At 38.6% G+C, this 14,938-nt stretch overlaps 1 protein-coding gene across 14 annotated transcripts in view; it reads left to right on the plus strand.

Moving 5' to 3' along the window:
- Window positions 1-14,938, plus strand: part of CFLAR (CASP8 and FADD like apoptosis regulator) — a 98,251-nt gene that overhangs the window by 38,996 nt on the left and 44,317 nt on the right. For 8 of the 14 annotated variants that reach the window (XR_008295523.1, XM_015086342.3, XM_015086343.3 and 5 more), the window contains 5 exons: window positions 4,478-4,891; window positions 7,150-7,255; window positions 8,931-9,066; window positions 9,915-10,000; window positions 14,509-14,566. Coding sequence is in view for 11 of the 14 variants with exons in the window: in XM_015086342.3 (XP_014941828.1) it covers window positions 4,530-4,891; window positions 7,150-7,255; window positions 8,931-9,066; window positions 9,915-10,000; window positions 14,509-14,566 (748 nt within the window). In the remaining 3 variants the exon portion in view is untranslated. Of the gene's footprint in view, window positions 1-90; window positions 694-4,477; window positions 4,892-7,149; window positions 7,256-8,930; window positions 9,067-9,914; window positions 10,001-12,443; window positions 12,514-14,508; window positions 14,567-14,938 lie in introns of those variants that run through there. The other 6 variants (XM_053215556.1, XM_027053578.2, XM_015086346.3 and 3 more) reach the window with 5 other exon arrangements.

Consider the following 14,938-nt stretch of genomic DNA (forward strand, 5'->3'; position numbering starts at 1 on the left):
AGTTAACATATAGTGAAACAATGATTTCAGGAGTAGATTCCTTAATGCCCCTTACCCATTTAGCCCATCCTCCCTCCCTCCCTCTTTCTTTCTTTCTTTCTTTCTTTCTTTCTTTCTTTCTTTCTTTCTTTCTTTCTTTCTTTCTTTCTTTCTCAAAGATTTTAATTTTAAGTAATCTCTATACCCATTGTGGGGCTTGAACCAACAACCCCAAGATCAAGAGCCACATGCTCTACTGACTGAGGCAGCTAGGTGCCCCTGTGGAAATGCTTTCTATATTCTGGATACTAATTCTTTGTTAATTAGATATGATGCATTTGCCTTCTCTGTCTGTGCTTTATCATTTTTTAATCTTTTTCATTTTTAAAAGGATGTGTATTTTTTATGTCTTATAAAATCCTTTTGTAATCAGAGGTTATAGATTTTCATTTAGAATTTTATATCCAGGACTTAAGTACATGTGGAATTGACTTGTAAGTGATATGAGGACAGGATCTCAATTTCCCCCTGTATGTATTGAATAACCAATTATCCCAGCCCCATTTCTGGATATGAATGTCATTTCTCTATTGATTTTGAGGACCACCTCAGTCATCTGTGTATGGATTGATTTCTGAGTCCTCACCTGTGTATTGGTTGCTTTATTATATATCCCCTGTGCCATATTACATTTGTATAAAACCTTGATATCTGGTAAGGCAACTTCTTCTAACTGGTTGTTCTTAAAACTTATATTGGCTATTTTTAGACTTTCTCCTCCTTAACATACGTTTAAAATCAGCTTGCCACAGTCCATGGAAATTTTTTTAAAAATTTCATTGGACTTATATTGTATTTATAAATTCATTTGAGTGTCTATGATAGCCAGTTTTTTTTCAATTATCTAATGTAGACTTTCTCAATCTTAGCACTATTGGTATTTGCGGTTGGATAATTCCTTTTTGTGGGGAATGTACATCCGGGGACGTTTAGCAGCATCCCTGGCCTCTGTTTTCTACAGCCAGTAGCACCACCTGGTAATGATGACGAAAATGTCTCAAGACATTGTCAAATGTCCCCCGAGGGACAAAATTGCCACTGATTCAGAACCATTCATTTGGCCTATTATACTGCAGAAATTTTCCTCATTTTTTTGGAATTATTTTCATACTTATTTAAATTCTTTCAGATGTAGGTTCTTCAGATGTGAATTTTAATTGTGTTGTCTACTGTCATGGTGATTTTTATTTTTGTACATGGTAATTTTTAAGCATGAACTTGCCTCTAGCATAATGATGTCTCATATGCCCTGGGTTGTGAAGGTAGCTTTATGGGGTGGTTTTGAGTTTGCCTCTGAAGATCTTATAGGCTTCCTTAGTCTGAGAGTACTTTTTATGTTCATTTCTTGGTTTGGGCTTAAAAGAAACCCCAACAAAGTAGTGATTATCTGGACCCTAGCCCTAGGTCTCCCTTCCATGCTCCCCTTTCTCAAGTGCCTGTCACCTTTAGCTACACTTAACTGCCTCAACACCACCCTAACATATACACACTGGCATTTTGCTGCGTGTTGGCTTGACTCAGCGTGAGATCTGTAGTTTTCCTTTTGATATTTTTTCTGAATATGCCAGATGCTTCCACTGAGTAATTTGGATTTTGCTGCCAAACTATACCTCCATTAGTACAGAGGGAAGACAGCATGCCAGTTCGCTTGCTGGGTGTGCGTGACTGGCAGAAAACAGTCCTGGTATAATGGTTGGAGGGAACAAACTGAGCAGATAATATTTTTAAAAGCGATTATCTAATTTTGTTAACAATTTACAAAATTATTACATCCTTGATAACTATGAACTCCAAAAGTTGGCTACTGTTTTTAAAAACAGGGAATTGTACATTTGATTTCTAGAGTTCTCTTTGGCTTTTTTTTCTTCCAGATATGTCTTGTGAATTTGGATAACATCTCATTTATTCCTCTTGTGTTTAATGACCTCATCCTTATTTTATACTTTCTAGTGTGTATGAATATTTTATAGGTTAATTTATAACAACTACTAACAAAATTGTGACTTTTAGTCAATAGAAAAAGAAGTACTTGACTACCTTTCATGGAAACTAGAAGTTATGTTAAAGTATTGTTAGCCCCTGAATAAAGTATAGATTTAGGGTCTCTGGAACACGTAAAATTGTTATTAGGCTTTCAGATTAAAAAAAGTAAAGTAGGGGTGCCTGGATAGCTCAGTTGGTTAAGCATCTGACTCTTGATTTTGGCTCAGGTCATGATTCCATGGTTGTGCAATCTAGCCTTGTGTTGGGCTCTGCATTGAGCATGGAGCCTGCTTTGGATTCTCTCTCTTTCCCTCCTTCTGTACCTCTCCCCAACTCTCTCTCTCTCTAAAAAAATTTTTAAAAAAGTCTGAGTGCCAGTTTTTCTACTTTCATTGAGCAATCGTTTAGTAAATTCTATTTCCTCAGTCATTCACAATGGCTAGATTTAAGTGAAGTTTGGATGAATGAGTATGAGACTGGCATAGACATAAGAATACCTATTAGCAAGTATGCATTAAGTAAAATGTCTATTTTTATTAAGAGTCACCTGTTTAGCCTGGTTGTGGGAAGCCCAGTGTGAAAGATATAAGTGATCTACTTTAAAACAAAATATTTTAGATTTTTGAAAAATAAAATGAAAATTAAAGTAAATTTGATTTTGTTACTTTCAGACACTAAAGAACTTATCAATATTTTCATCTATGGGGGACTCTGGATCTCTAGGGAAGTAATGCTTACTCTAAGAAGGTATTTTGTCTTTGACAGCAAGAACAAAAAAATGTCCCATATACCGTTTTTTGCTTTGACTGCCAGGAAACTCAGGGACAAATTCACAGTCTACTAAAAACTGTTTAGGCCTTTCTGGTCTGCATATTTGCTTTGTATTCTCTATCCTTCCACCCCAGCTCAACTTTCTAAACTAATATTTTTTAACCTAATTCCCCCTGCCTTGTTCTCATATAAAATATTTCTTGTACTTAGTGTTGTTATTATAAGATGCCTTAAATCTATTATGGACTTAAATTGTACATAAGTAAATAAAATACCTTCAGTGTTATTTTCACTAAATATAGCTCGATAAATAATATAAAAATGCAAGTGGGGCACCTGGGTGGCTCACTCAGTTGAGCATCCTACTCTTGATTTCAGCTCAGGTCATGATCCCAGGGTCCTGGGTTTAAGCCTCATGTGGGGCTGTGTGCTGAACATGGAGCCTGCTTAAGATTCTCTCTCTCTCTCTCTCTCTCTCTCTCTCTCTCTGTCTCTCTCCCCCCCCCACTCTCCCCTTCTCCCCCTCCCTCTCCTTCTGCCACTCTCTCCCACTTGCACTATCTGTCTCTCTCCTAAAGAAAAAAGAAAAAGAAAAAAATATAAATATACTTGTACACAAATACATAGTAATAGTTAGCAACTTATAGTTGGGTTGTATTTCCAATTATTTTTTTTTAATGTTCTCTGATAGAAATAGACAAGATACTCTTTCAGAACACAAGAGTTTATTTAACATAAAATATAGCTGTGAAACTTTAGAATAGAATAGACAGTGACTGCCATTTGCACCTTAGACTTTGAAAGAGAATAGGTTGAGTTTCAATGGAAAAAAATTAAGAAGTCATCCATGGCATGACCTCCCATTGCTCCCACCCAAGTCCAGCCCTGGGACCAAGATTTTTCTCCAGATTTTCTGTTCTACTTTCTTCCTTCCACTGATACCGTCAGGAACTCTTGTGACAATTGCTGACCTGAGTAATGTGTTGAGAGTAAGGGGCCTCTGGCACTTCCATGGGCTCAGGGTCTGAAGCAGTGATCAAAGCTTGACAAGGCCTTTGTTCAGATAAAGTGGGAGGTCCTATGAGCATTCATGATGAAGTTGTGAAAATGACCTGAGACTTTGGGAGGATGCCAGGGAGGGTTTCTACTTATAGGTGTAAATGAAGAATTTTATAGTAGGAGACAACTGGGAAAAATGGGTGGAGTAGTTCTGACACCCTGCCAAAGGTCTCTTGTCAAGACCCGTGTTTGTTTAAACTTACCTGGTTGGGGTCACTGAAAGTGGGAGTTAACCCTGTGACACCAGTTTTTCTGGTCCAGTTAGCTTCTTCATCATTGGGCTTTTTCTTCTTCCTCCCACCAAGGTTATTCATATGCCATTTCGTCATTTATGATTTTCTTCTTACTGTATTTTACATTCTTACAAATTCTGATAAGACCTGTGGGATTTTTGGGAGATAATTTGTTTCTGGTTTCATTTCCTTTAAAATGTAGGTTACCTTCTTTGTGTGTCTTGATTTTTCAATCGGTTGCTTTGTCTGCTGAAGATCACTTTCTATAGGGTTAACAATACAAGTTTAATCTTCTAAGTTAGAGAGACCAAGAAAGGAAGAACCTATACCATGAATGTTAGGCATAAGTTATTTTGATAAGAGGATTTAAAAAGATTCCCTTTTAATCACAGAACTCCTCCATTGGAAAGGGGATTTTGAAAGAAATGAAGAAAACCATCAGAAATGATGTCAGCAGCCTCATGGCCTTTTGTTGACTGGAGTGGAGTTTTATTATTGCATTTCCTTGGAATGACACTGCGCAGGATGTCTGCTGAAGTCATCTATCAGGTTGAAGAGGCACTTGATGAAGACGAGAAGGAAACGATTCTTTTTTTGTGCCGGGACATTGCTGCAGATGTTGTTCCCCTTAATGTCAGGGACCTTCTGGATATTTTAAGTGAGAGAGGAAAGCTGTCTGCCATGGGCTTGGCTGAGCTACTGTACAGAGTGAGGCGGTTTGACTTGCTCAAGCGGATTTTGAAGATGGACAAAAGGGCGGTGGAGACGCACCTGCTCAGGCACCCTCAGCTTGTTTCAGACTATAGGTAATTCATTATCTATTCCCAAGGCTGGACCTGGTGGGAGGGAGTGAGGTGGTCTGGACTTATGAACAATAGACATGAAGACCGTAAAAAAAAGCAAACACATTACTTTCTGTGCCCACAGATTCGACTGCCTTATGATGTTACTTCATTCCTTTGAAGTCTTTGAATTCTTAGAACATGTTCACTTAAAGTAACTGGGTAGAAGATCATAAAGAAAGTGGAAGGGCTGGGTAGTATGTGTTTGCTGAATGGATAGAATGAGAGAGATAAGAACAACTAAGAACTAGTAATTCTTGCCATCCTCTGTCTGTGGGATCTGTTGTGGTCTGTGATGTCAGACTGGCAAATTCCGGTACTGAGAAAGGAAATAACAAGTCTGACAGTGATTTTCCTGACCTTTGTAGAGCTCTGTGTTCCCTCCTGAGTCCCCATTGGTCTTTCCCCTGCTAAGGAGCTTATGAAGTGGACTCCCTTTCTGTGAGTTTCTTTGGGGTCCTTGCCCCTAGAGGCTTGGTAGGGCAGGGGTGCTGAATGAACATTTCATCAATTAAACAGCCATAGGCCCCCTCCAGTTCAGAGAGGGATGGTCACTGGAGTCCCCTTTAGTTGAGACCATTTGAGTTTTTCCTTCCTCCTGTTAACAAACTACTCTCTTGGAGACTGAGAGGAGCACACAAACCATAAGAAAGGCTGCATTTCTGGAGAAAGGAAGATAACTTGTGACCTTAAATTAATGGTTCCTTTTTCTTCAGACCACCAGCCTTTAAGTTATATCGATGGTGTGTATTTGGAGAAGATGTGTATTATTGAGAACTGTATTAAAGAGAGTTGAAAGCAGCTCTGCCCTTGAAAAGTGTCAGAGACCTGAGGTCTGGAGGCCTGTTTCAAGTCCCAGAAATACCAGTTATAGGCCACCTAGGCTGAGCCAGCCACTAACACCAGTTGGGACTTTGTTTTCCTACTTATAAAGCTAAAAATAATAATACCTGATTTCTCAAGTTTGTTGGTGAAGATCAATTATGATAATTTAGTATGTGAAGTACTTTTAAAACTGTGAATCCCTCTACAATCGCAAGAGTTTATTATTGGGGTGCCTGAGTGGCTCAGTTGGTTAAGCATCCAACTCTTAGTCTTAGCTCAGGTCTTGATCTCAGGGTCATAAGTTCAAGCCCCATGATAGCTTCCATGCTGGGCACGGAGCCTAGTTAAAAACAAACACACAAACAAGTGAGAGTTTATTTTTATTGTTGTCGTTGTTCTTGATCATCTTCTACCTCTTCAACCATCATAAAATGTCAGTATGTTCTTAAAACTTTTTCAGAGGTGCTGGGTTTCAGTGAATAAGTTGGGGCACTCTCTATTTCCTGTCTCCTTGCTAATGTGAATGTAGGCAGTTCCTTAGGGCCTCTGGGTGGAAAGGGTGGGTAGAGGGAGGGGATGCTAGATTCATTGATTCATCTGTTCAGTGGGCTTTTTTGGGGGGGGGCGGTCGATATATGCCAGGTGTATAGTAAGCATTAGAACAAAATGAAAGAAGCATCTTCTGTCCTCAAGAATTTGAGAGCCTAATTGGGAAAACAGCCCTCTAAAGCAGAGATGACAATGTCAAGGCAATAATGCCAACCACAGGGTGTCCTGAGAGCCCAGGTAAACTGTGATGGTGGCTCCAACTGGAGCAGAGGTGACTGAGTCAGGTGAGGCTTTGTAGACAAAAATATCTATGGTCATAATCCCCAGGATCTAGATGCCTTTTACCCTTTGAGTTTAGGAGTGGGCCAGGATATCCCAGGTATAAGCTTGCTTTAGAAGCTTGTGACTCAAAGTGTAGGCCCTGGATCTGCAGCATCCTCATCACCTGGAGGCTTGTAAGATGGGGAAGACAGGACGACTTCAAATTCTATTTCTATCTTTCATCTTAGTCATATATGTTCTTCGCTTATTTCATCATAACATCTGGGGGAACTAGGGGATTCTTTAGGGAAGTTTTTATTCTCTGAGTTGTTTGTAGATCAGTTAGTTGGAAAGAGAGGTACTATCTCTTATTGAAAGTAGGAGAAAGGATGAATTTCCTTTTTGAATTCCCTTAAGATCTCTTCCTAGGGTGGTCTAGGCTTTCTGTTTTATGGGGGTGCATATTCAAATGGGGCCGAATTAGTCGTCTTTTAAGCAATTATTGGCATAGCAGAAGCATAGGCTTTTGGTGTTTTCATTAGGATTAGTATCTGAATTTACTTAAAAAAAATCTTGTCTGGTTGCAGGGTGTTGATGACAGAGATTGGTGAAGATTTGGACAAATCTGATGTGTCCTCATTAATTTTCCTCATGAGGGATCATATGGGCCGAAGCAAGGTAGCCAAGGATAAGGTGAGTATTCTTTTTCTTGGTTCATGTTTCCAAGGGCATATCAGAAGGAGAGGGTTGCTCTGTAGTGTGTGGGAAGAGGGAAGTGGGCACTTGAATATGGAGACCCAAGCTGGGAGTGAAGGTAGGAAGTGAGAAAAGTAAATCTTTTTACTTCAAATTCACTTTCATCTTGCTCTCCCATGGCCATCTATTTTCCTTCAACTAGCTTGAGATCAGTGTGGAGTCATTAGGCTGCATGTGGAGGTGGGGAGGGAGAAGGTACTTATGACTCATGTATCCAGGGAATGGCAAAATTAGAGATTTGGGATTGGAAACTAGGTAGGAAACAAGATCTCAGGGATATTGCAATTGCTGGAAAAGTATTTAAATTGTCTAACCTTATGTGGTACTGCTGGCCTAAGGACGGGCCAGGAAAAACTCCGGTCTCTAGAATATGAAAATATGTTCTTAAAGGACCTGCCTTTAAGGACTCTGGTAAATTGTTGCTTGAGAATTTTCTCATGTTCCATAATAATTGTAGTTTTGTTTCTGAAATCTATAAATATAGGGTGACTGTATGCCCCCACCATCAAATGCGTCAAATGGGAAGGAAAAGGAAAAAATAGAACTTCTTTTTGGTGTCCTCAAGTCAACTTATTGCCAATCACTTATATCAATTTCATGATGATTATTATTAAAAATAAATAAATATAGCGCCTCAGTAACTAAATGTTAGAGGAAATAAAACCCAAAGCAATGTCTATTTCTGAAATATAGTTCTTTCATAATCTCTGTGGTCTAGGGCAAGTAAGTAGCAATATACCCTAACTTTTTAATTTTGCCTCATACTCCCAGAGTCAGAATGAGTTGGAATGTCCAGCAGTGATTAAGATATTTTAGAAATTTCTGGGGTGCCTGGGTGGCTCAGTCAGTAAAGCGTCCGACTTTGGCTCAGGTCATGATCTCATGCTTGTGGGATCTCACTGGGTTCTGTGCTGACAGCTCAGAGCCTGGAGCCTGCTTCAGATTCTGTGTCTCCCTTTCTCTCTGCTCCTCCCCCACTAGCTCTCAGTCTGTCTCTCTAAAAAATAAATAAACATTGAAAAAATTTTACATATTTTAGGAACTTCAAAACTGCATCATGGGGATTTTTCTTTCCCCCAGCTATCTTCTCTCTTCCCTTTTTAGGAAAGCCCTTAGAGTTTTTCAGTATAATACCAGAGTAGCCTTTTGGAACAGAATGAACTCAGGCAGATTTTATTTTTAGGCCTGCTCTCTCACAGTACTTTTTTGTTGTTGTTGTTTTTGTTAAGTAGGCTCCATGCCCAATGTGGAGCTTGATCTCATAACCCTGAGATCAAGATTTGTGTGCTTTACTGACTGAGCCAGCCAGGTGCCCCATCTCACAGTACTTCTTGATGACGTAAAATGACTCATGTGTCCCCAACCTAGGTACAGGTTGTCCGCCAAAAGACTTACCACCACCTCTTTCTCTGTAAAATCCAGGAGTGTAATTTGCTTCTGGCCCTGGAGGGACTATGAAACAGAGAGGTCTGGTTTAAGATCACTGCAGATCATGGAATGGGTTCTTCTTCTCACATTTGCTTGCTGTTACAAATCACACAGCTTGGGGTTTGCATTTAGGGCTTAACAGTCCACCTTACTGACATTTGTTTCTTCTTGGTGGCTCTCTTAGAGTTTCCTAGATCTTGTGATTGAATTGGAGAAGCTAAATCTGATTGCTCCAGATCGATTGGATTTATTAGAAAAATGCTTAAAGAACATCCACAGAATAGACCTGAAGACAAAAGTCCAGAAATACAAGCAGTCTGGTAAGTAGAATTTTGGCCTCTCAGTGGCCCAAGGAAAGTACCCTGGGCATACTAGGTTTGGTTGGTAAAGATTCATTTGTTGGATGGGTGGAGGGAACAGAACCTGAGTGTCCACAGCCCCCACTAGCCTGTGGCTCGAGGTCACATCCCCTCTAACTTTCATATCTCAGATCTGCTGACTTTATCACCCACACCCATGATCACAGAGTCTCAGCTCTCTGCAAAATGCTGCTGAGAAGTTCCTAACATCCTGGCCTTCATGAAATAGTCTGCACCCCCATTTTCTGCATGGGTTGGCAGCACAGTGGACACTCAAAGCTTTTGAGGATATGCCAGGCCCTGCTGCACTGCTCCAATGTTTGGCCTGACCACTATCCAATTCTGGGTCTCATCCTGTCACTGGGATCCCATAACTGCCCTGCATGTGTCCTGAGTTTCCAAAACCCCATGGAAAAGGGTGCATTTGCCCCCTTCTTAAAGGTGACCAGTCTCACATTGGCCTTCTTCCTCATGCCACCCTCCCCCATTGTCTTTTAGATTCAGGCTCAGCATGGACTCTGTTGCTCTGTTAGCAGTCCACTGCCACCATAGAGTTATAGCCTAATGGGGATAGCTGAGACCCAATGATCTACAGATACCCCCCACCCCATGACCAATAAAAAAATCAAGGATGGGTGTAGCATTTTTAGCACATTCTTAATGATAGTGGGAGATATTTTGACCTTAGTAGGGTGGTTAGAAAGTTTAGGATATTTTGAAAGATGATTGACCCTGAACTGAGCCATTGTTGAATATGCATTTGATAGTAACTTATAAATCTTAACTCCATACCTCTCTCCTGCTTATAGCTCAAGGAGGTGAAACAAGTTATATAAGTGCACTCCAGGCATCTCTCCCAAATTTGAGTCTTAAGGATCCTTCATATAACTTAAGGGTGAGTCTGGAGCACATGTATGGAATTCCAGCATGAAACAGTTTCAGAACTTTGATAAAAATACAGACATTTGCACAACATGGACTTTATTTAATATCTGAAAAAATGTGATAGTCATGTGCATTTGGTTTTGAAATATGTGTAACTTCTTATGGTCACAAAATTGGCATGTGTTCATTGAGATAATTTGGAAAATATAGAGAAATATAAAAGAAGAGCAATAAATCACTTCTATCCTACTATCTAAAGGTATGTTGGCAAATTTCCTTCTAGTCTTTTTTCTATGCATGTTTGTGTATCTTCATATCCAATTGAACATTTTTTTTCATAGTTCGTTTGTTCTTTAGAAAATTTAGGTTTTTTTTTTTTTTTTTTTTTGAGAGAAAGAGTGCATATACATGGGGTAGGGGCAGAGAGAGAGGGAGACAGAAAATCCCAAGCAGGCTCCTTGCTGTCACTGCAGAGCTGGATGCAGGACTTGATCTCACAAACTTGAGATCATGACCTGAGCCGAAATCAAGAATAGGACACTTCGCTGACTGAGCCACCCAGGCGTCCCTAGAAGATTTAGCTTTTTAAATATAAATAGATAGTGCATCCTCATGGACAAAAATTTCAAAGTATACTAAAAGAATTTTTTAAAGTATGTTTTCTCTTACTCCACTTCCTTTCCCCAGAGGCAGCTGTTGTTAACCATTTTCTTCTATACACATTCAGAGACAGTCTATACACATACCATATCTCATTTTTGGTTTTTCCTTTCTGTGCAAATGGTAGAACACTATGCCCATTGAGCTGAGAATTCTTGGAAATTGTTCCATATGAATCATATGTGACAACCTCTATTTTGTCATTGCTTTTAATGGGTGCATATGGTTCTACTTTCTGGAACTTTAATATCTGAAAAAATGTGATAGTCATGTGCATTTGTTTTTGAAATATGTGTAACTTCTTATGGTCACAAAATTGGCATGTGTTCATTGAGATAATTTGGAAAGTATAGAGAAATATAAAAGAAGAGCAATAAATCACTTCTATCCTACGATTAATCCTGGGTATATTGCAATGTGTATAGCCCTTTCTTGTGTGTATTTAGATTGTTTCCAGTCTTTTTTTTTAATACAGTGATTCAAAATAAATATACTTGTATTTACCTCTCTGTGCATTTGCTTGTTATTGGGCGTATTTAATGATTTCAACAAAAGTGTTTTTGTTATTGAGTGATAATTGAGTAATTGAGTTGTGACCCTAAATATCACATAGTCACTTCTGGTTGTTGTTTTAGTAAATGGTGCAAGGTATTATCAGAATTCTTGTTGGTTAATTTTTTATCTTGAAGAGTTAATCCTAGTATATGTGGAATTTGTAGTCAGGCCTCAGGCCACAGTGCAATTTCATGATTAAATTACAAACACTTTAAAAGCATCTGAAGAAAACATTAACTACCCTGTAATATAGTTTCATGAAAAATGTGAGATGTGAGGATATCTCTGAGCAATAGAATTTCAGAGCTAAAATGAGTATTAAGGATTATACTGTTCACCCCCCTCATTGAACAAATAAGGAAATTTAGGCCTAAAGTGCATTAAGTGATTGCCCACCTCTACCTATCACCAGAACTGGGCCCAGTCCATGTTCCTTCCTCTGTGACATGGCATATTTAATAAACTATATACCAGTCATGACATAGCTTAAATATATCTGTCACTTTTTTTTCAAGAATAAAATATACTTTCTTTTGTCCTTCTGAATCTCTATGATACCAAATTATGAAACCAAATTGATTTAGGATTCACATCCAGATTTTCTGAGTATTCTCTGCTATTATATATCTAAATATAAATTATACTGTCACTCTTAGTTAAAACCTTGCCATATTTTTACTATTGTCTTTCTATTTTGTTGATGAGAATAACTGTATTTACTGTATATGTAAATAGACATTTAATTTTCTGTCATTTAATTTTCTGTATATCTGTGACCCTGATCATTCATTTAGTAAACAGACCCTGTGGCATATGGATTCAGCATATTTTTCATAAAATTAGGAGGTAAATACCTGGATGTTAACTGATACAAGAGTGCAAAGTGCTTTAAAAATCATAGTGACACTAAATGACACATGATACCAACATTTTATAGAATAAAAAAGTTGTGTCACTCTGCAATATGATGCTTTTTAAATCCAGCTTTGTTTTGATGTTGTATCTCCTTAATAGCTATGTAAATGTGAATGCACATCCATGTGGGGTTCCAAATTCTATGTAGTATTGTAGTATTATCAGCCTCTGGCTAAGTCTTTTATTATTAGTGATAAAAGCAACTTACATGTTTTTCTTTAATTTAGACACACAGACTTAGCTACAGACACAGCTTAATGAATAGTATACTTCTCTCTTTTGGCTAGGATAGCTTCAGAGGAGAACTGTCATTTGAAAGCTGAACCTATCAGATGGTTGGGAGTATGTGGTATATGTACCTTACAAAGGACCTGTCATCTGAGAAGAGAAAGGGTCGGTTCAATCTTTCATTCTCTGATTAATTTCATTCTAGCCCTCAGAATTGGTAGTTGATTTTTTTTTTTTTTGGTAGCTGACTTTTAAGAACCAAGCCCACATGCGACTTCTGTGTAGCTAAGCATTATAGAAACACAGTAACTAGACATTTATTAAGCTCTTCCATAAGCTAGCACTGTGCTAAATGCTTGTGTACATTTAGTCTTCACAAAAATGTATAAGGTGGCTATTGCTATTATCCTCATTTGAAGATAAAGAAACAGACATAGAGGTAAAATAACTTGCTCAAGCTTACATAGCTAGTAAGTGACAGAATCAGGATTCATAGCCAGGTTTGTCTGGGCTAGAACTCCCACTATTTTTTTTTTTTTTTTTTTTTTTTTTGAGTATCGTTGCCACAAAATGTTACATTAGTTTCAGGTATACAGCATAGTGATTTGACAAGTTTATACATTATGTTATGTTGTTATGTTTACCACAAGTGTAGCTATCTTCTGTCACCATACAAGCTAATATCATTGATTATATTTCTTAGGCTGTGACTTATTCACTCCATAACTGGAAGCCGTCACCCATTTGGCCCATCCTCCCACCCCTCTCTCCTCTGGCAACCATCAGTTTGTCCTCTCTATTTATAGGTCTGATTCTGCTTTTTGTTTGTTTATTCATATTTTTAAAATTTTTAAATTTATTTTTATTTTAGAGAGAGAGTGTGAGCGGGGGAGAGGAGCAGAGGGAGAGAGAGAAAGAGACTCTTAAGCAGGCTCCGCACTGAGTGCAGAGCCTGATGTGGGGCTTGATTCCATGATTCTGGGATCATGACCTGAGCTGAAATCAAGAGTCGGATGCTCAATTGACTGAGCCACCCAGGTGTCCCCATATATATATATTTTTAAGATTCCACATATGAGTGGTATTTGTCTTTCTCAGTCTGACTTACTCCACTTAGCATGATACCTTCTACGTCAATCCATGTTGTTACAAATGGCACAATCTCATCCTTTTTTGTGCCTGTGTAATATTCCATTTTATACATATACCATATCTTTTTTATCCATATCTGTTCTTTATCAATACATACTTAGGTTGCTTCTATATCTTGGCTTTTTAAAATAATGCTGTAGTAAACATAGGGGTACATATATCTTTTTGAATTAATATTTTCATATTCTTTGGGTAAATACCCAGTAGTGGAACTACCAGAATATGTAGTATTTCTATTTTTCATTTTTTGAGGAACCTCCTCCATACTGTTTTCCACAGTGGCTGAACAAATTTACATTCCCACCAACAGTGCATGAGGGTTCCTTTTTCTCCACATCCTCACCAGTACTTTAGAACTCTCATTCTTTCTTTCTTTTTTTTTTTTACGTTTTTAAAATTTATTTTTGACAGAGAGAGTGAGTGTGAGCTGGGGAGAGGCAGAGAGAGAGGGAGATACAGAATCCGAAGCAGGCTCCAGGCTCCGAGCTGTCAGCACAGAGCCCGACACGGGGCTTGAGCTCACAAACCGTGAGATTCATGACCTGGGCTGAAGTTGGACGCTTAACCGACTGAGCCCCCCAGGCACCCCTAGAACTCTCATCCTTAACCATACCGTACATTGCCTCTGTGTTAAAGGATCAGGTAGAATGTCGATCTGATGTTCCAACAGCTTGTTCTAACTTGGAGCTATTATAGCAACTCTACAATACTGTAACATCTGACTTCATTGAGCTGTTTTGGAATATTCTAATAAGCTAATTTAGCATATTTACATGTTCATTGTATTTTTACTTTTTAAAAAGAAGAGTTGCCTTGTTCTTTAGCTATAGAAATGGGACTTACGGAGTTAACCGCTCTTGCTATTCTCCTTTAGATAATTTAACTGTGAATGTGATACTTTAATTTTTTTCCTGGGTAAGAATTCTATTGAGATATTTAAAGAGGTGTGATATAAAGTGCCTCTGAAAAAACTAACAGGGGGTATGACCTTATTCTTTATATTTGAAGCTCCAGAATGGGAGAAGTAATGAACAAAGACTCAATGTGGGACAACCTGATACTCGGAGTAAGGCCAATTTTTCTTTCTTTCTTTTTTTGTAATGTTTATTCAGTTATGAGAGAGAGGGAGAGCGGGTATGTGAGCAGGGATGGGTGAGAGGGAGACACACACAGAATCCGAAGCAGGCTCCAGGCTCTGAATTGTCAGCACAGACCCTGATGCTGGGCTGAAACCCCCAAGCCGTGAGATCATGACCTGAGCTGAAGTCGGATGCTTAACTGACTGAGCCACCCAGGTGCCCCTACATTCATTCTTTATAAATGCTTTATAATTCAAGTACAAATCATTGCATTTTTGGAGTTTCCCATTTCCTTTATCTACCTATTCTGATTAAGTTCTCAAAATAAATAGCAGTTAAGTTCTTAAAATGTAGTCCTT

Source organism: Acinonyx jubatus, chromosome C1 (assembly GCF_027475565.1).
Source record: "Acinonyx jubatus isolate Ajub_Pintada_27869175 chromosome C1, VMU_Ajub_asm_v1.0, whole genome shotgun sequence".
NCBI classification, from domain to species: Eukaryota; Metazoa; Chordata; class Mammalia; order Carnivora; family Felidae; genus Acinonyx; species Acinonyx jubatus.